This window comes from Oenanthe melanoleuca, chromosome 5 (assembly GCF_029582105.1).
Source record: "Oenanthe melanoleuca isolate GR-GAL-2019-014 chromosome 5, OMel1.0, whole genome shotgun sequence".
Classification (NCBI taxonomy): Eukaryota; Metazoa; Chordata; class Aves; order Passeriformes; family Muscicapidae; genus Oenanthe; species Oenanthe melanoleuca.
The window spans coordinates 57,503,775-57,524,482 of record NC_079339.1 but is presented as its reverse complement, the minus strand read 5'-3'; the positions used below and the strand labels follow the sequence as shown (position 1 = coordinate 57,524,482).

The window sequence follows — 20,708 nt, the reverse complement described above, 5'->3', positions numbered from 1 at the left end:
GCCGGATTGCTGCTGGATTCCTGATTCCACAGCAACAAGGAGTTTGATTTCTGTGGGGAGGAACTTGGGAAAGCAGCCTGTGACACTGTCCCTGGTCCTGTGAACAGGGGCAGCAATCCTCTAGGAAGCACAGGGAAAACCTGACAGCCTCTGAGCCTGACCAGGATGAAGCACTTCAGGAGAGGGTTCAGAGCTGGAAGAAGCAAAATCTCCCTGCTAGAGTGTGGCTGGAAAAGCCATCCCTGTCCTTCCTTTCTGCCTAGTGGATCCCAGGAACATTTCCCAGCCCAGGGAGATCCCATCCCATCCACAGAACAGGTCACGAGCCTTGTGCTGCTCTCCCCACTCATCACCTCGTGTGAGTCAGGACTGGTTTCAAGGGTGGGGAGGTTTATTGGCAAGTTCACCCCGTGAGTCAGGCTGGTAAAAAAAGAAAACAGAAGTATGTTCCCTTTGCTGTGAGTCACTGCAGTCTTGTCTGGAAAACAAGAACAGTGCAACAGCCACCAGTGAAGTTTCCAAAGCTTTCTCTGACGTGGCTGATGCTGTTTTATAACAGTGACTCCTTTATACTTTGAGTGCCAAGTTAGAAGCAGAGTCCTTAAAATTTCCAGCAGATGCAGCAATTTAGAGCAGCACACTGCTACCAACAGCATGGAGAAGCTGTGGCTGCCCCATTCCTGGAAGTGTTTCAGACCAGGATGAATGGGGCTTGGAGCAATCTGGTCTATGGAAGGTGTCCCTGCCCATGGCAGTGGCTAGAACTGGATGGGCTTTGAGCTCTCTCCCAACCCAAACCATTCCTCAGCAGGAAAGTCATTAAAAGATACCTGAAAGGACCCCTAGAACTGGAGTTCAGTAATGAAGAAAATGGATTCCAGCACACACCAGCTTCCTCTTTATTCAGTGTAATCAGTACACAACTTCCAGTCTAAAACTTAAGCCAGACAAGCTCCCCTGGCAGTGGTAGCAACACTTTCTGCTGAGGGACTGAAATCTTGGCTTGGTTTGGGATCAAGGCTGGTGGAAGGATGTGTGTGTTACACTCAGGTCACCAGTACAAGAAGCAGCCCAGTAAGGTATTTGTTAAAAATATAACAACTGGTGGTACTGTAAAGCTACTTCTCAATTCCAGAGTCTATAGAACTGGTATGTTCCTTATACACAAATATGTTACAGTCTGGATGGGGAATGCACAAGGAACAAGATGAGAGAAGACACTGAGCATAAACATGTCAAAAACCAGTAGAAAACATGGGTCCTTAAGATACTCAATAGAAAACTGCATCCTTAAAGGAAATAATATCAATGCCTATTTCAATACATCACCAAGAAAAAGTCTTATCTGACTTAGAAATCCTTGTTCTGAGTTAGTTTCTGGTATTACCAACTCAGTGGTTGTCAAATACCAGGAAAACTTTCCCAGGAAAGAACTGCATGCATCCAACACTGCCCTAGCTGGTGCTGAGGCAGGTGTTAACACAGAGACACTGCAGCCTGAGGGTGCAGAGGTGCCCCCAGAGCATGGCAGAGTGTTCTGGGGAGGGAACAGCCTGGGGCTCACCCCAGAAGGTGCCCTCCCAGCAGAAACAGGGAACAGGCACAGCTGGTGGGGTGGGCACCTTGGAACAACAATAAGCCATGAAGTCAGTCAGGTCAGGGTAGAAAAGTTTAAAGGTCAACAGCTTTACAACCTGGAAGAGACAGGAAATACATGAAATGATACCAACATAAAAATGCTTCAGGCTGTAGTCAGAATTTACAGCCAGAGGATACAGCAGAACACACCCCACTACTGATGTACAGCAGAGCTTGGTGCATCACAACTGCACCACAAAATGATACAAACCCCATTATCAGATCCATTACCACAGGCACTCTTCCTCAACACAGCTCCAGGGTAGCAGATTGTGTTCCAGATACCCTCTGTGGGCTTCCTGTTCATAGAATTTACATATTTTGCATTTAAAGTCTCTTTTCATTGATCCCCAGAGGGGCCAACAGGAGAAAACACGATGAGGTCACTGAATACTTCAGCTGCTGCAAACTTCTGGGCTTTGGTCCTGACAGGAGTGAAGGGAAGCTCAGCACTCAGCATTGGCTGTGGGAGGAGACAGAGTGTGGAGTCAGTGTTTGAAGAACACCTAAACCACAGAGCACTGGAAGGACTCTGATTTCCCCAAGAGTAATTTTTAATTTTGCAAGATTATTTCCCAGGCATAAAATGTGACTACACATGGTCTGTGTTGAAGACAGACATTCCTTACTGAAGTCAGTAATCCATATTTTAAAGAGGATTTTTCACAAGAAATCCTACACTCAAATTCTATTAATTCTATTAAGTGTGAAAGCTTTTGCACACCTGCTTTTCCCTGCTGAATGTTACTTCCAGCCCTAAATGCTAAGGTGATAAAAAAAAAGAGTTGGGGTAGACTTCAAAAAATTCAGGAAGGGAAAAAAAGGCTGTTAGTGAATACCTACAAGGAAATTTGTAAGAAACACAATTTAAAGGCTCAATCTGATAAGAATCAGACATTGTCCTGCTACAAATGTCTTGATTCATCCTACACTCATCATGTGCAATAAGGAACAGCAGTGTGAGCCCAAGCAAGGAATGTGGTTTATATTTTAAAGTTATGTTAATTGACTCAATTTCTTTGCACAGTAACTGAGTCTGCAGCAAAGGTGAACAGTCCTGCAACATGCCGCTTGTCTTAGTCAAATAAACTTGAAGGTCAACTTACCATATCAAGAGGATTTTTGTCAATGAGAGTCAAATCACTGCATGAAACATCTGAAAAATAAGTATATGATTAAAAAAAAAGTTAGTCTGGTGCTGCCAATTCTGAAAAAACAGTATTGTTTTCTGTATTTATTAAAAGAAGAAATCCAAACTCTAAACTGTATTTATTTCTTTATATTAGCTTTCTCCTTCACATATCACTCAGAAATTACAGAGAAATCCAGTGTGCTCAAGTGCAATGTGTGTTTAAGTCACACCAGCTACAGGAAGCTTTTCTAACAGCACACACAAACCAAGCTGACATTGATTTCAAAGAGTAATATTCAGATTTTCATAAGTCCTTAGAATAACCAGAAAAGCCCCAGCAATGCCACCCAAACTGCACCATGCAGCTCTGAGATAAGCACCTGTCTGATGCATTTGTGGCTCTCCAGACTGACCAAAGTTTGTCTCCTTCTCTGGGCTGCACATGATGATGTCTTGCTCTTGTTCTGCAGCAGACAGCTCCATCTCTTCCATGCCATCCATCGCTTTTGATTCACTGCTAGAATTTTCCAGAACCTGAAAAACAGGGATTTTCTCTGTTCCCAGTCATGTCCTTGTTATGTCAGGCCAAGTCCACACATCTAACCTACAGATTTAAGGACAGTTCAGGAGAGATGGAGTTTTAACTCCAGGCACTGTACAAGGCTCAGGGTTTAAGGCTGTGACTCATATCCCAAACACTCTTTAAAACCTGGAAATCCCTCTGGCAGTGTAAAGGAAGCTCTTCCACAGGAAAGAAGGTTTTGAACTTCAAGTCCTATCTGTTGATTTTTCCTCCAGAAAAACCTATCAGCAACACTGAAAGGTTTCCCCAGAGACTGAAATCACCAATAAGTGATTTCTCATTTTGATAGAGAAAGGATGAAGTAAAAGGCATAAGAAAAAATTAGCAACCAGGATTTTTAAAATATATATGTAGGGATGGAAGAGAAAATGACTACTGCCATCATGCACAGATCCAAGCAGTAACAAACAAAATTTAAGGACTCCATTTCCAATTAAAATTACTAAAGTATATTTGATTCAAAAGCACAGACTTCCACTGGCAGCACAGTATCATCTAAATTAGAGGCCACATTCCTGCTTTTTAAAGGCTACTCTAACACAGGCAATGTCACCAAGTCTTCAGACATTTCAGGACATGGATTTCTCACACTTGGATTAGTTCTTGCTATACCCTTAAGGAGATTAAGAGCCCACTCAATGCTCTGCTGTGGAGGATGCTCTGAGGACTGAGTGTTGTTTTTAGTCAGGGCCCATCAATGCACAAGCATTTTAAAAATCCACACCAGAAAACAGGAGGTGGTGAACTTCTAGGAACACTGCTTGTCCAAGTGACAAGTGTTCTCCTGGAGCAGCCAGGACCTCCAAAATACAGCTCTAAAGAGCAAGACAAAATCCCCAAACTGCAGCAGGCCCTACCTTTGTCCACCCAGAGGTAAAAAAGAACTGCCCTGAGGAATACACAGGATTTCTAAGTGAGGATTTGATCAGAAGTCCAAGTGTCTAGGGTAATCAAAAGAATTTTTCCTCTGCTACTAAAGACAGAGTATTTAAAGCACATCTAAGAACAATGCATGACTTACCTTATTTCCCTCTGCTGTGCCAGCAACCAGACATGTTTCTTCTGCAACCACAGAAATACTGGAAGAGAACACAAAACATTTTCATTCTTCTCAATCATCTTCATCAATCACCTTCAAAGATCTTCTGACTTGTCCAACTAATCTTACAATTTGTTCTGCAGTTTTGCTGCCTTGGTTGGCACAGGTGAGCTACATCAAACTTCCTGGGCAAACAAACTCCTACCCCAGCAGCAAAATTACATTTGGGCAAAGCTCTTAATATTTGCTTAAGGGAAGGAAAAGTCAAAAGTACTTTGCAAATTTTATCACTGCCAAATTGAAAGGCAACATTTAATAGGTTTTAACATCATGTCTTTCAGTTCCAACTCTACAATGATTTGTAGAAGGTTAATTAAAAGCTGCTTTAACACACCTACCTTTGTTCAAGACCATCAGGGAGTTTATCCAATGGGGGAGATTTCTCAGTGGGAAGTTGATCTATTTTCAAACTTTCTGCTGGGTGGAAGCCTTTGAGGCCTGATGGGGTTTGTTCTGCAGGTGCATCCTCAGGGTCACAGAGAGGAGAAGGAACATTCAAGGGCAAAGATCTAACAGATGATCCGGGATTTGCCAGTTTTGAAGGGGTCCTTGGAAGAAAACCTGGAAAATGTGTTTAATGTTTCACTCATATAGCAGTTTCCAGAAGCTGAAATGAACTGATCATTATGATTCTAACCAGGGACACAATTGTTTTCTGCTTGCTGAATCATCTTATACAAATATTAGATGGAAATCTTATATACACTTGCAAAGATAAATTGAAATTATTAACTTTCATCTTTCAAATTAGGCAATTTTAATAGAGTTTAAAAGACACAGATTCAGAACTGATGCTTATAACATATTCTATGCTGGAGTTGGCTTAAACCCAGTGTTGCTCAAAGCTTTTCGGGAGTTCCCCCCTATAAAAAGAGGCACATGAAAAAAATTGTGAGTTTTGTGATGAGAAGAGAGATCTGGGCCCAAAAAAGGGAATTTAAAATCAAATTATGAACTAGAGATGTGAGAGAAGCAGAAGTACTGGAAATACTGACTGCACGTAGATGTCAGTAAGATAAGATGGTGAAAATGAAGTTATATTTTGAGCACCCATTAAAGAACCTGAACTATTAAACAGCTTTTATAGCAAACTGGATTATGTTACAATCTTGTTAACCATGAACACAGATTATGGGTAGACTTTATTTGCAGCTTTGAAGACAGCACTGCAAGAGATTTAGTTAAAAAAAAAAATCCTAGTTCCTGTCCTACAATTAGAGGATGTGAGCTGGCACTGACTTTGATGAAGAGACTCATCAGCTGAATCTGGGAACACTCGGATTAGAATTTCATTATTAAATTTATGCTGGAAAAACATGAAGCAGCTATTTCACCTTTGTCTAAGCAGGGATTTCATGCTGCCATAGCCACTCAAATCAGCACATTCATGTACAGCAGTTTACTTTGGAGCCCTGATGGAATTAGTCACTGGTTGAAACTGTGTCCAGTACTGGAGTTGTAGCCAGTACAAACAGCACAACTGAAATGGATTAAACTGTCTCCAGTGCTCTCAGGTCACAGAAATCATGATTAAGCTTCACCTACCTGAAAAGTTTTTCACAGGGCTTTCAATCCTGAAAAATCCTGCATCAAACACCACTTTTTCAGCCTCTGGCAGCCTCTCCTGCAGTGCACCCTCAGCAGTGTGCCCCTGTTTCAGTTTGTCCCTCATGGCTGCTTTCACAGACGCCAGGCGGCTCCGGGCCGCAGTTCTGGCAGCTGCTTCCACCTTGGGCCTGGCCACTCCACTTGGAACTGCCTTTTTCTGGAATGGCAAGAAAGCTGGGTCACACCTGGAAATTCTGGATTGGAGCAGTTACACACAAACCTCTGCACAGGTGCTGCTGCCACAGACACAGCAAGGAGCCAAAGGAGGCTCAGGGGGAACCCTCTGGCTCCGCACAACTCCCTGGCAGGAAGGTGCAGCCAGGTGGGATTCAGGCTCTGCTCCCAGGAAACAGGATGAGAGGAACTGCACTTAATTTGCACCAGAGGAGGTCTGCATTGGATATCAGCAAGAATATCTTCACTGAAAGAGTTGTCCAGCCCTGGCAGTGGTGGAGTCCCCATCACTGTAAGGATTTAAAAGCTATGGAACAGTGGTGGCATTGCCAGTGCTGGGGGAGTTGGACTTCATGACTTTTCCAACCTCAACAATTGTACAATTTTCTGCATCAAGGCCTCTGCTCATCCCCAGCATCTCTGGAAGATGAGATCCAGCTGTTAAGGTACGTCTGTGATGACAACATTAAGAATTTTTTTCAAGTGAATCTGCAGTTCAAAAATCCTCAACACAACTTTTTCCTAATAAATTCAGTAAGATTTTGGAAGCACTGGGATGCAGGGACTCCTAGTGGCAGGGACATAGTGTAACCACAGGAGAGACTCCTGGCTGCCAGTGAAGCTCTCTTAGCATTCAGTTTTCCAAAGGAAGTTTTGTTTTGTACCACCTGTAGGGTTCTGGTATTTCTGGGCAGCTCCCACAGACCACATTACCTGTTTTCCCATGCCTGGAGTTTCTTATCCACCTTCATCTCAATGTTATGATTAGTTAAGCAGTCTCAAGGAACTGCACAGAGTTTAGGCAATGCAAATACAACTTGATACTCAGAAGCAATTATATATTTCAAACCAAAGAGAGATAAAACTCACATTACAGCTTATTTTGCAATAACTACTAACTTATTTTGGAGAGTATCAGATCCATTTGTGCTTAGAGAAGCAGCAGTTTAAAGCCACCCATAGTGTTGGCTTAATAGGAGATCACTGTAATTGAGCACTCCCTGCCCAAAACTGGCAGTCATTCCCAAATTCCTGTGTGGTTCACTTTCCTGTTAAGTCAGTGGCACAGATAAATTGTTTTACATCTGAAGGGTAAGTTTATATCCTAAATTTAAGAGATTTGTCTTACTAGCACAAATCCAATGACTCCAAAAAAAGTCACTGTCAATTCTTTGTTCTAATTTTACCAGCCAAAAGAGGCAACTAGGACTAAACTCACCAAATAATGCAAGTGCATATGGGAGAGTGAGGGAGAAGGGTGCACCTTGAGAGGAATTTAACTTATATTGAATATATCTAAAGAAGCCATAGAAGATGTGCTTTAGGGGCTATTCATACCTTGACAACTGCTTTGCTTGGGACATCAAGAGGTTGCCACTCATTGTCTTGAAGCTTCTTCAGATTATCAAACTTTTTATTTACATCTTCAATCTATTGGTCACATTTAAGGAAAGCAAAAGAACACATTGTAAAATAACCTTTATCCAAACAAGCAGAGTCTTCCACCCTGCAGGAAACATCTCTCAAATACCTCTGAAGCAGCAAATCAAACTCTTATGCTTTCTGCAGAGAAGTGAAAACCTATGACTAGGACCATAAAAAATTCATCTTTGTATTTCATTTAACTACTTACAAACTCCTTTGTTGAGTGCTGATTTACAAGTACTGTTGAGAGCCTAATAATTGAGATTATATTTCATTTTGAAACTAAAGAAAGCATCAACAGAGGAAAAGATATGAAGGTTTTCTACCACCTAAGCTCAGCCCTAAATAGAATTATTGTAGTTTCTGCATTATTCTCACACTGAAGCATAGAATCCCTACTTTTCAGATGAGCTTCAGGAGTTTTCCAAGAACTGTGAGGTAGACATTGTGACTGTATCCTCACTCTAAAACAGAGTAAGGTTAGGCCAAACATATTCATTCCAGAAACAGACAAGATACACAGGCCACAAGAAGACACAACAGAAGAAATGGTCCATGAATTATAAGTCATAGTATCCCAATTGCAACTATTCACTGTCACAAAGCATTAAAACAATGACCTGCATTTTTTTACATTAAAGATAAAACACAGAACCTGAATATTAAAAAAAAAAGTTTCAATACTTGGTTCATAAATAATTCCATCAGTTTTATCCTAAGTTAACATGCAAGTACATACCTGGAAATTAACCATATCCCAAAATCCATCCAGGTCTGTACACGTTGTTTCTTTTTCACCTCGTTTAAATTCACAGTTATCAACCAGTCCTTCAAACTGTTTGAACCTTTCTCCTATGAGCAGCCTTGTCTGACCAACTGTGCTGCGAATCAGGTCTTTAGCTGGTAGCAACAAGAAAACAAATACAGGACATTTTGGATATATAAAGTGTTTGAGGAGTCTGGAATTTGTTTTCCAATCTATTGCAAACCTGCAATCCAATCCAGATGGAGCTTTCCTGTCCACTGAAACACTCTGAAGTTGCTTCTTTCAAAAAAAATTAAAGATTAGCATTGCTGGAGTAATCTATATTTTCCCAGATAAGGGCACTTATTCCACATTAAAAACTAAACTTATTTTTAAAAAATCAGCTTGGTTAAAGCTCACACATTGAAATACATTTCAGACTGGCATCAGAACAGCTATTTCAATGTGCACTTTGTTCACTTTATTAATCACCATCACTGAAAGTGCTACACAAATTTTAGGAACAGGAGACTTTTTGTATCTTGGGGCAGATACACCTCCTCCTAGAACAGCTCTGCCGATTTTTTTTTTTCTATTTTGCAAACAGCAGACACATGTCCTTCCCTCTGTCCCATTCAGTTCCTATAACCCCCCTTCTAGTGCCTATTGCAGCTCTTTCTTACCATCCTCTGGAATGTCCAGCTCAAGGTTTCCTTCCCACTGCAGGCACTGAGACAGCAGCCTCTCTGTCTCAGTCCGAAGAACATTTCTGAAAATATAGGGAGAGAGAAAAAATAAGGATTTGGAGAATTTCCTGACTTGTGGCTGTTAATGGTTACTATTCTTTTGCTCTCAGAGAAGCTACAGTCTTTGAGCTGAAGATTAGATTGTTTTATTTTGCTGAGTGGCTGAGGTGCAATTTCTTTTTTACTGCTCTCAAGCTCATGATCCTTAGGACAAGGTGTCTCTAGAATTCTTTCCTTGCACTTAAAGTACAAAGAGGAAGAGAGGAATGTGTGCTTGCTCAGGTCACAGCTAACAGACACCAATCACCATTAAATCAGGCTGATCTTTAGAAGAAGTCTCATTATTCATATTAAAAGCCTTCAAAGGGACATCAAGGCAGTGAAACAAGTGAACCCAAACCTGAAATAGGGCACATCATGCTCTTGCTCTCTTGTATCATCTGACTTCACTGCAAGTGCTGTTGAGACAGGAGTTGTTTTGTTTAATCTCTGAGTGGAAGTTCTCTCATCTGATTCACCTGCTGAAAAACATGAAAGGAATTTCTTCAGAATCTGGTGATTATTAATTAAGAGCATTAAAATAAACAAAATGTGAACTTCCTACCTCCTCCTTTCAAACTTATGGTCATTGGCTGTTCCTGAATGCCTTCAACACAAGGTGAAGTTTGATTTTTTAAATTAGGCTTTTGTGCTTTAGTTTCACTGCATTTTTCAAATATTTTGCTGCAAACAAATCAAAGTGCATTTAGTTAAGACATTGAGAAACTGACATCAAATATGGCAAATTTCAAAGAAATGCACAGTTTAGAAGGTAAACCTCCAGACAACACTAGAGAGCTCAAATAAATCTGTACAGACAGATACAGGGCAGATACTTGACAGCTGCTCCTCAAGCATGGACAGAATTATGGATTCTATCCACATCTGCTGTTAAGTTCACATTTAAACAATGATAGAAACTATGAGGATCAGGTGTTACAACACCACAACTCTCTGTATCAAAGTAAATCTTTCTATAGAAAAACAGGGGTTTTTTTACCCCCACAGAGAGGTTCACTTGCATTTGAGGCCCCATTAGAAGGAAGAATCTTACACTGGAGATTTTGAAAAATTCCAGACAGCACTGGGTGTCAAAAAAGCATTTGCCCTTGAAGGAGACATGGGTGTCACAGTGTAGGTTGCCAATCCACTCAGAGGCTGAAACACAAAGTTTTGAGGTGCAAAGGAACGTGTTCTTGGAGAAAAATTGTTGTTTTCCACTGAGGTTTGCTCTTGCTGAGGTTCTACTGGCACTGAGTGCTTGGAATCAGTGACTTCAGAATTTTTCACCCCTGGAGCCTCTCCAGTATTTGTCTCCACTTCATATTTAGAAGAAATAACCTGTAACAGCATGGATAGACAAAACAAATCATCAAATCAATCATGTGTTTGCAATAGACATGGACTGAATTATGAGTGTCTGAATCCCACAAGGAACAGAACAGCTTAAGGTAAATCAGCTCCTAAAATAGCACATCTGGACAGAAGTGATGAGTTACCAACAAATCCAACCATTTTTGACACCTGCAAATTATTCTAGAGACAGAAGTAACACTTCACTACAAAGAATGCAACAATCCACTCCAGGGGCTAAAGCAGAACACCTCACCTATCAAAACAATAACCAAAATTGGCAAAAGCCTGCTCCCATTGCTAGGAAAAAAAGCTTTAAGGTGATAAAATGCTCAAGAGCAGAAGTCCTGGCTCCAAATCCAACTAGGCCTGTTGAATAATCATGGTTTATGCACATACTCAACCCAAAGACTGAAAACAAGCTGGAATAGGCTGATAAGTGAGGAATGCAACCCAAAACAAGTGCAGTTAGTACTACAGAATGTCATTAAAAGAGGAGGAAAAATTATTATATAATTCCCACTGTTATGAGATGAGTGACCAGATAGCCATACAGATCACATTTCTGAGAAACCTAATTGAGATTGTTAGCTCAAGCCAACCAGAAAACTCAGGGTGTTTTTTAAGAAAATATGCATCTTCAATCCACTGAAAGTCTTGTTATACTTCAGTCACCTCTGCTAGGAATGTAAACTTTGAATTTTGCTTTTAGCCAAGCTTTTCAAATGAGCTGCCTGTGGTTACAGAAAGAGTTTACCTGGCAGGGACTCCTGCCTGTGAAGAGGTGCTTGTCCAAGGAAGATACAAGGGCTCTTACCTCCTGTTTGGGTGTGATTGCACAATCTCAAACACACTAAAACACAGCTGCAGTTACAAGAACAAGGTGGAGATGGGAGGTGTGAGAGGGAAGAGTGGAGCAAAAGGAGGAAAAAATCATGGACAGCTCTTGCACAGAACTGTCTGTACACAAATGAATAAAAAGTTCTGGAAGTGATGACACAAATAACCACAATGACTGCCTTCAGCTGTAAATCATGCAGAGAATAGTATTCTATCTTGTAGAGAACAGCATTTCCAGCTTTAATTTTTTGGTGGATCAAAACTTAACAATGTGTTTATTTCTTAGCTTCTAGAATCTCATATTGTTACCTAAGCAGGAAAAGGATCCATTCAGAATACACTTCCAAAAGGAATGAACTGCACAAAATTTACAGCTGCTTGATTAAACCAGCAAAGCAGGCTTTCTTCTTTTTGACTAAAGAAATTAGAAATCATGGGGCTGGACTGAGATGATCCCTGTGGGTCTCTTCCAAGTCACAGTATTCTGTGATTCTATATGAGCACTAAATTTAATCTGAATTTTTAAAGTATTGCAGTATAAATACATACAACTCCTTCCCAAATTCTGGCTTATTAGTGAAATTACTACTTTTATGCTTGAGCACTTCAGTTACAATGACACAGTTATTGACTCTTAAATCAGTTTTACAGCTTTTCCATTTCAACTGTTACATGACCTACCTTTATGGGATCAGGTTTGACAGCTTTCTTCTGCTTTCCTACGTTTGCTGTCTTTCTCTGTGACTGGTTACCTACAAAAAGAGACACTCCCAGAGGTCAAAAAGGCATTTGATTAATGCAATCTTTCACCAAAACACTGCCATAAAAATCCAGTTGCTAAAGACAGGGAGAGACTGTTTTTCTTGAGTGGGAGGTGGCTGGAGAGAAGAAATAGCATTGCAAAAGTTCATTCAAAAGAAAACCAGGCCTAGGATTTAACAGCCTAGTAAAAGATGTATCACCATGAAAAGAGATTCATTAAGTCATCAATCTTTAGATGTCATATAGTAAAAAAAAAAGTCACCTTATTTCCTAAAAGGTTGGAGAGAGAGTGTCAAGCCAGTTTGAGTTTAGATTTTTAATTTCTATATGGCATAGGAATTCTGTTGGTGCATTGAATTCCAGTAAACAGGCAAATAGAGAAAGAGAAACTTCTAACCTGAAGAAGAAAGGTTCTCATCTCTTCCAGAGCTGTTCCTGCTCACACATTTAATAATTACATGGCCATAAACAGCAACACTTTAAAGTGCCAACCTTTGCCAGTGGTGGCTTTGTTCTTTGAGCTTGTAATTACCATGTGGACATGGATGCTCCACACAGATGGATTTTGTGGGAAACTGATGGGTTTTGTGAGAAACTGTCCAGTGTTGGTTTCAACATGTTGATGCAGATATTGCACTGGAGCTCCAGACAAGAGTCTGAGTGATCCAGCATTCAGTTCTTTTCTTAGATGATAATCTGACATGACTTAAATGCAGTCCAAGGTACAGCTGAGCTACACAAGTCTGTCTCACTTACCAGTAGTAGCAGCAGTTGGTTTCAGCACTTGCCTGGCTGCAGAGGCAGCTGCTCTGGTGACTCTCACACTTGGGGCTGGTTGGGCTGCAGCTGGCAACACTGCAAGAGAGATTAATCCCAGAGATTCAATGTTCAGTAAGGAGCTGCACTCAAGTAATAACTGAAAGTTTGCATTTTATATAAATCAGAAAATTACACCAGCAATTATCAGTTGCATGGGTTTGCCAGAATGAACAGGGTTGGGTGGTTTTGGTTAGTCCAGTGCACAGTTTGGCCTTGGCATCCAGCAATGCACTCAGGGATCCTGACTGGAGGTGCTTTTACTGTCCAGGTCCATCAAGGTCCCAGTGTGCTTGATGCCATGCACAAAGCTTAAGGAATGCTTCCCAGTGCTCCCTGCAATCAGAATCAAGGCCCTCCCTGTTTTGCAGATCAAGTTTTTTAGAGCAACATCTTTGCCATGGTTGTTTGCACAGCTGGAAGCTTAAGCAAACCATTGCTGTAACAAAGGGATGCCCTGGCCATTATATGAAAGATTTCCAAGGTCAGAAATTAATGCAATCTAACAAAGTACTCTTAAGACTAATTGGCTCTGAAATATTTTATCAAACATGACAAGTTCATGCATCATATTAATGTATCTTAATCATTTTCATCTCTGTATTTTAGCACTGCTTCTAATAGGTTTTTAAAATGACAGCATTTTCCTGCACAGACAAATTTCATGGGAGCTCTTTATTCCATTCCCTGCCTGTCTGAAATCCCCACTTGGTTACTGTTAATGCTATTCGTGTCTTTAATGTCAAGCTGTGATTCTGTAGAAGCTAGAATGAAAAGTTGGGGAAAAATTACTGTACAAATAACTACAACACTGGATTTATCAAACATTCACATCCCAAACGTTTTTATACTGGTGTTTCACAGAATCAGAGAATGGTTTGGGTTGCAAGGGACCTTAAGGATCACCTTATTTCAGCCTCCCTGCCATGGGCAGGGAAGTTTAATTAGTTATAATGTATATCCTTGATTCAGTGCAAAAGAAATAATCAATTTTAGAAAGAAATAATCAATGGATGACCATTCTGCAAAAATTAAACATTTTAATTGTTAGATCAAATACTAATAATACACCTTTTCAGTATTCAAAGGCACTACTGAAATTTATTTAAATAAAGGTCCACTGCTTGCTGATTTAATTAGATTAATGATGTGAGTCATTTCCCTCAGAATTACTGAATATCTTGCATTAACATCAACATTCCACATGACTTTGTTGTATCTACTTAAGGATATCACTGAGCTATGAGGAAGTTTCCAATCCAAGATATTCTAATCCCTTAAAGGTGGAACAGGTTGTTTTTTATTTAATTGCTGTTTTAAGAAATACCTGTAATTGTGGCACAGAAAGTGACAGACACAGAAGGCACTTGCTCCTTTCTAAGAGCAGTCACTACCTGTGATGTTCTTCTTGAGGCAAACAGAAATCTCTGCACAGCTCCAGGAGCAGTTGTGCACTTTGCCTGCTGACTGTTTCTTTTCCCTCTCCCAGGGGGAATAATCATAACCAGGACTGTGAGGATCCTGCATTCCATTTCCCCCAGCCTATGGAGGCAACAAGCTCATGTGACCCCTAGAGCCACACCCTTGATAATCTGCCAGCTGCTGACCTTGGTAGGAATGGCCATCTTAAAAATCTCCTTCACTCCTACACCCAAAAATGTACTGTGGATCTTTTCCCCCAAAACCCCCAACCTTCAGGTTCAACTGTATTTCCATACCTTTCTCTTTTTCAGCCACTTTGACTGTACTCATCTGTTTACGTCCTGCCTGTGTAGAGCGCACGCTCTGCCCATAGGCACTGACCTACAAGGAAAAAAAAAAACCAATATTTTTGTAAAATATCAGATTTCCAGAAATCCAGCAGCCCAATTTCTTTCCTCATCTATCTATCCTAGATTACAGTAAAGGAAAAAGTCAAATAATTTGGCACAGGGGGATTTAAAAAGTAGAGACACATGAAGGCTAACTTAAAATAGATTGGTTTAGGGATATGTTATTGTGCATTATCCAACTAGGTAATAAATTGTCAGAAAAAGAATGAAGAAAAACATTTAAGCAACAGTTTAAGTATCTTGAAAAGCAGATCCAAAAAATCTGTGCTCTTTTCTGCTTGTAACAATCTAATCAAATTTTTAAAGACACTACCCTGAGTATGAAATTGCATCCTTTTCCCTAAATTTATTTACTGAAGTTATATATATATATATATATATTATAAAAAACAAACCGTAGAGGACTTAGATGCAGTGGGTATCAGAGTTGGTATCATGGTTTTTCCTTCTTGGATCTTGGCTTTTGATCGAGTAATCCTTCCAGAGAAAGCAGGAGCTGCCTAGAAACATCCCCAAGGAAATGAAAGTTAATAAACTCCTTTATGCCCTTGTCACTGAGAGACTGAGCAAGAAGCATAAATGTGAAACATAATATGTCTGTGCAAAATGGCTCAAGTGTGCAATGTGGAAATCTTTCAAAGCTGAGTTGACTAAATATGAACAAGTTACTAGCTCTAAAATAACACAGCTCTTTCATTTGTGGATGAATCATTCCAGTTTTTGAGCTGAACATAGTCACAAATACAAAATTCCATGTATCATTAGTACTATTTCCAGCTTTGTTTAAAAAAGAGAATGAGTCAAATTACTCCCTTATTATTCCTTATCATAACAAACATTAATAAAGCATTTGCAAAATAAACAGCTTATTTGGAATAACACACCCATCCTGTACACAAACAGCAATTTAAATGGCGTACACAGATGCAATTAATTTAGATATGAAATATTATCCTTGTTACCTTCTCTCTTGGCTTTGCTACTGCTGGTTCCTCAGCAGCAAGACCAAGAAACCCAGGTGCAGCTGGTCTGTACAGCCCAACCTTGAACACCCCTTTCTTGGCTTTCTCCCTCTGCTCCTGCAGCCTGCGAAGCTCCTTTTCCTCCTTGTAGCGCTGCAGCATCTCCCTGCGCTCCTCCATCCTCTTGGTGGCTGCATTTGGGGCTTGTTCTGCAGCACACACGGAAAACAGACATGTCACAAAATCATGAAGATGTTTTTGAGCCAACAAGAAGTCAGAAATTTCCCATAAACTTTCCCAAGCTAGAAGAGGAATGTAAGTCAAAGAGCAGAACTGACTGGAATCTCTAAATTCTTTTCATCCTTCCCACTAAAGGGGAATACAGTATTAAATTTCAACTTACAAATAGACTTCCCCAAGTATCCACCTGAGGATTACTATAAATTCACTCCCATTTCACAGGCTTGCAAGGTTAATGATATGAATATAAACATTTAATTTTCTTATTTGGTTTATTTGTAAGTTTCTCTACTCAAACACTTGCGATGTCAGTGAAAACTGAGCTTTAGGTCAGGTTTAGATACAAAAGTCTGACTTAGGCTGAGAATAAATGAGGCAGAAATTATATGAAAGAACTAAACCATAAGACGATGCCAAACTTGAATTATGTCTACCTGAAAAATCATTATCCACTTCAAGCTGAAATTTAAGAAAGATAATCAAAACAAAATTAAATTTCATATTGATATTATTTCAGAGATCACACTCCAATAATCTTAAAAAAATTACTATCCTCCAATAATTTTCTGCTATCAAATACTAAAGGTGAAAGTATTTCTAAAAAACCTGTTAACATTTTAAAATATTAACTTAATTTCATAGACCACAAGCATCCAGGAGAGCCAGGGGGCAGAATTCAGCATAAATGCAGGCCCTATTTTCCGAGAGGAAAATAAGCTGTCAAAAACTAGCCATTTTCAAAATAAAATCATACAATGCATTTTCCCATTAATTATTTTATATATAACATAAAATTGCCCATTGCTAAGCACACTTTAAGCACATGACAGGCAAAGATGGTATTTTAGATTGGAGTTTTTAACATCTGAAAGGACAAAGCAAACCTAAAGGCACTTCGTATTGAATATTACTAACAAAATACACTCTTCCTTTAGCTGCTGCAGACAAATCAGAGCAAAGCTTCATTCATACCACTGGAACAGTGAGGAGGGTATAGCTATATTAAGATTTTATTGTCTTAATTGTAACACTTGGAAAGGCTGATCGACTTTTAAATCTTTTTTTGTCAAATTAGAATGTTGACTGCTATTAGGTTTCTAGGATAATGCTACTAAACCTCTTTAAAGTTTTAACATTCAAAAAAAAAGGTCTACAGCAAGTTTTTACTTACTCTGTTTCACACTGCTGTTCTCTTGAGAGCACAATTCCTTGGTTTCCTTGGGCTCAGAAATTCCCCTCTCCTTGGAGAGCTGAACATTGACATCTGCCAGCCCAAACTGGCGGCCCTTTTCGAAGAGCTTGTGCCTGTTCTCCTTCTGGAGGATGGATTTCCTGCGGGCAACCTTGGTCCTGAGGGCTTCTGTACTCAACTGCTTCTTGTAGCGACTGGCAAACTGGGAGGTTGCAGCCATCCTGATGACCTTACACAACAAGCACAGTGATCAGGAAAACTGTCATGGTTTGTTTTTCATCTTTGTTAATGTTATGAGCAAAGCCCTGAATTCTTTATTTCTGTATGTGACCACAGAAAACTCAAATGACAATTTCAGCAATGACTTCTTCAGCAATTTCTCGTTATTTTTATTCATTCCAGGGACCAGTTTGGTTGTTGAGTGGTCCCCAGACCTGACACAGAATTAGGAGGGGACACTGCACCCATGCCTGGGATTGGCTGGGCTGCTTTCTCCACAGCTGCTTTCCACATTAAGGAGATGAGCAAGTAAATGACAAGGCTGTAGGACAATACTTGGAAGCAACATTCCATTTAGATTAGACCTTCTGATAGCAAGGAATTTTGTCATGCAGCAGAATAGTTGGAACCAGGATGTTTCCAGGATGCAACTGCAATACAATAGTGTTTATTTCAAGCAGCATTTTTCCCACTTTTTTAATCTGAGGAAGCCTTAAACCAATTGTCAATTATTTTGCACTTGCTGTGCTAACTGCACCTACAGGGGCTCCAGGAGAGGTGGAAAGGGACATTTTACAAGGGATGGAGGAAAAGGACAAGGGGGAAGGGATGTAAATAGACAGAGGGCAGGATTAGATGGAATATTGGGAAGAAATTCTTCTCTATGAGGGTGGGGAGGCCCTGGCACAGGTTGGCCCATCCCTGGAAGTGTCCCAGGCCAGCTTGGACAGGGCTTGGAGCAGCCTGGGATAGTGGAAGGTGTCTCTGCCCGTGGCAGGAGGTGGAATGAAATGGGCTTTAAGATCTCTTCCAGCCCAAACCATTCTGGGATTCTGTTATCCTCTGCATCCCCTGAGACCTGTATTATCCAGGGTTTTCCACCTCAGCCATGGTCTTTCACACATCTCATCTTCCACCACTAACAGGAAACAGCTTTACAGTAAGCAGGGTGACAGAGCTGAACTAAACACCCAACAGTTATTAATTCATTGGTAACTTGATCATTTACTGAGGTTCTTCAATTCAGGACAGCATGCTCTGATCAAACTGAAGGAACCATCAGTGAACTGAACTGAAAAGCCTTAACAGATGCACAGGATTTCTTAAAGTCCATCCCCTTCCCATCTATGTGCTAACAAAAGCCAAAATCTCAACCAGCACCCTAGCTGGAAAACTGAAATATTAGAAGGAAAAAGAGCAGTGAAATAGAAATAAATTGAATATTTTTATGAGAAAAGCAGTCCAGGAGAGAACCTGAGCTGTTGGAAGAAGGAATACAGCCCAAGCCTGTTCAGATGCCATCAGTGCTGGCAGTGGCAGCTCCCTGTTTCCCACTCCATGGAAGTGCTCATGGAGGGAGAAACTTGCACAGCACCAACAACACCTGCACAACCTCCTGGAATTGCTTAGAACAGATACTGGAAAGAAACTGAAATTGGTGCATTTTGCCCCCCCTTTTTTTTTTCTGATATGTTCAGTACTGCAGGAAAGAAAAATGGTCAGTGGAATTTGGAAAGCAAAAGGCAGTAAAAATCAAAACTCAAATCAGGGACTGGATCTCCTCCATACAACCCTGAAAAAGCTGGTTCATGCTAGCACCACCTGATTTCTGAATATCTTTGGCTTCACACTGCGTCTTGCATTCCAGCTTTCAGAAATTGATTAAAAATGTCAATTAATGATGAGTGCAAAAAAACTCCACTGCAGCTCATAGGTCATATTTGCCCTGGTTTACATTCAAGTGATTAAGGGAGGTTAATTCACAAGCATCTCCAATAACCATATTTGAACTGATCCTAGTAATTACAGAATTGTTAGTAATTATATGGCATTACAGAAAGCTATAAAAAAACAGTGGGAATACATCCCTGCTATCTGTATCCTAAAAGCAGCAGGCTTTTGAGCACAGTGGATGATAAATATTCCTCAAAGCAGCAGTTTAGTTTCTACACTCATTATTTTTTAGGGCAAGGTTCCTAAATTTACCTTTAGACATGTTCTTTAAGTTCAGCAAGGTTACCAGTGATATTTATGGGCTCATTAAAAACGGATGTCATGCTCAATACCCCAAAGATGTGTTTAAAACAAAAATACCTGTCTCCTCTTCCTCCCAATTTACTGTTCCCGTGGAGTATCTTGCCCAAACAGGAGCCTAGAAGATTAATTGGTATTTAAATTGGCATAAACTATTAGCCCCAGACGCCGCTGTGTGGGGCCGCCCCAGCATCGCCCCCTCAGCCCCTTCCCCGCCAAGCGCCTCCTGCTGCTCCCATCCCGACTCACAGAAGCGCCGCTGTCAGCCCACCGCCAGCGAGACCCCCACCCCAGGCCCCCTTACGGAGCACACGGCCGGGGAGCCAAGATCCCTCTGACCCCTCAAATCCCGCCCGGTCCCCCCGGGCCCGCCATTACCGGCCCCGGCTCCGCGCGCCGCGCAGTGCCCTCAGCGCCGCCCCGCCTCGCTTTCAAATCTCACGCGCCAACGCTCATTGGCCAAGCCCGGAGCGGAGGCTCCCATTGGCCTCACCCGCGGCCGGTGATTGGCAGCGCCGGAAACACACAGCAGGCTGCTTATTGGTAGCCCGATGGCCACCCTTAATTTCTATTGGCTGTTCTGGACATTTCCCCGCCCATGCTCGCCGCTGACTGGCTGGTGGTGTGAGGGAGGTGGAGCCGCTGAGGGCAAGGGGGCGAGGCCTGGCCGTGGCCTCCCGCGCGGTGCTGGGGCGCTGAGATGGCGGAGGGGGTCTCCTGGCGCGGGTTTGGGGTTGCAAAGCCCTCACTCCCAGCGGGACTTAGGGACAGTAGTGAGCCTTCCCACCACCCACAGAATCCCAGAACGGACAAGGCTGGAAGGGACCCCAGTGGTTCATCTGGTCCAATCTCCCTGCTGAGATAGGGACGTTCCTGTGCACAGGGCAGAGGATTATGTCCAAACAGCTCTAGAATATCCCCAGTGAGGGAGGCTCTACACCCTCTCTGGACAATTTGTTCCAGTGCTCGGTCACTGCACAAGGAAGTTCTTCCCCATGGTCAGGTGGAGCTTGTGGGCTTCAGTTCTGCTCGTTGCTCTGGTGCCATTGCTGGGCCCCCAGAGCAGAGCCTGGTCAATCTCAGCCTTTCCTGCAGGCAGGGACAGACAAGGATCAGCTCCTCTCTCGAGCAGCCGCTGCTCCTTCAGCCTTTCCTGGGCACAGAGATGCTCCAGTGCCGCTGTCATCCTCCCCTGCGCCCGCTCCAGGAGCTCCGTGTCCCTCCTGAACCGAGGCGCACACAAGGTCTGTGTCCACACCTTAATATCTG

General features: G+C 41.5%; 1 protein-coding gene across 3 annotated transcripts; it reads right to left on the bottom strand.

Annotated features, from left to right (window-relative positions):
- Positions 1 to 875: 875 nt before the first annotated feature.
- DLGAP5 (DLG associated protein 5) lies at positions 876 to 19,889 on the bottom strand. Of its 3 annotated transcripts, none has more exons than XM_056493255.1 (20): positions 19,818 to 19,889; positions 19,500 to 19,557; positions 17,166 to 17,415; positions 15,755 to 15,963; positions 15,188 to 15,292; positions 14,679 to 14,763; positions 12,901 to 12,999; positions 12,064 to 12,134; positions 10,244 to 10,530; positions 9,755 to 9,873; positions 9,551 to 9,671; positions 9,088 to 9,173; positions 8,399 to 8,559; positions 7,573 to 7,665; positions 5,998 to 6,217; positions 4,791 to 5,013; positions 4,375 to 4,432; positions 3,151 to 3,304; positions 2,745 to 2,794; positions 876 to 2,101 (listed from the first exon to the last, which is right to left on the bottom strand). In XM_056493255.1, exons 3-20 carry the CDS (start codon positions 17,404 to 17,406, stop codon positions 1,979 to 1,981), a joined length of 2,505 nt encoding a protein of 834 aa, XP_056349230.1. In that variant the 5' UTR covers positions 17,407 to 17,415; positions 19,500 to 19,557; positions 19,818 to 19,889; the 3' UTR covers positions 876 to 1,978. The 3 variants fall into 3 exon arrangements, with proteins under 3 accessions (XP_056349230.1, XP_056349232.1, XP_056349231.1); XM_056493257.1 differs by having other exon boundaries at positions 3,184 to 3,304; positions 19,818 to 19,867; XM_056493256.1 differs by having other exon boundaries at positions 9,551 to 9,668; positions 19,818 to 19,867.
- Positions 19,890 to 20,708: the final 819 nt, after the last annotated feature.

Excerpts from the sequence above, each read along its gene's own strand:
- DLGAP5 (XM_056493255.1), bottom strand. The coding sequence starts at position 17,406 with ATGGCTGCAACCTCCCAGTTTGCCAGTCGCTACAAGAAGCAGTTGAGT. Across the intron at positions 9,174-9,550 it reads CATGATGTGCCCTATTTCAG|AAATGTTCTTCGGACTGAGA; the intron begins GTTTGGGTTCAC and ends CTATATTTTCAG. Across the intron at positions 8,560-9,087 it reads GCTGGACATTCCAGAGGATG|CTAAAGACCTGATTCGCAGC; the intron begins GTAAGAAAGAGC and ends TGTTGCTACCAG.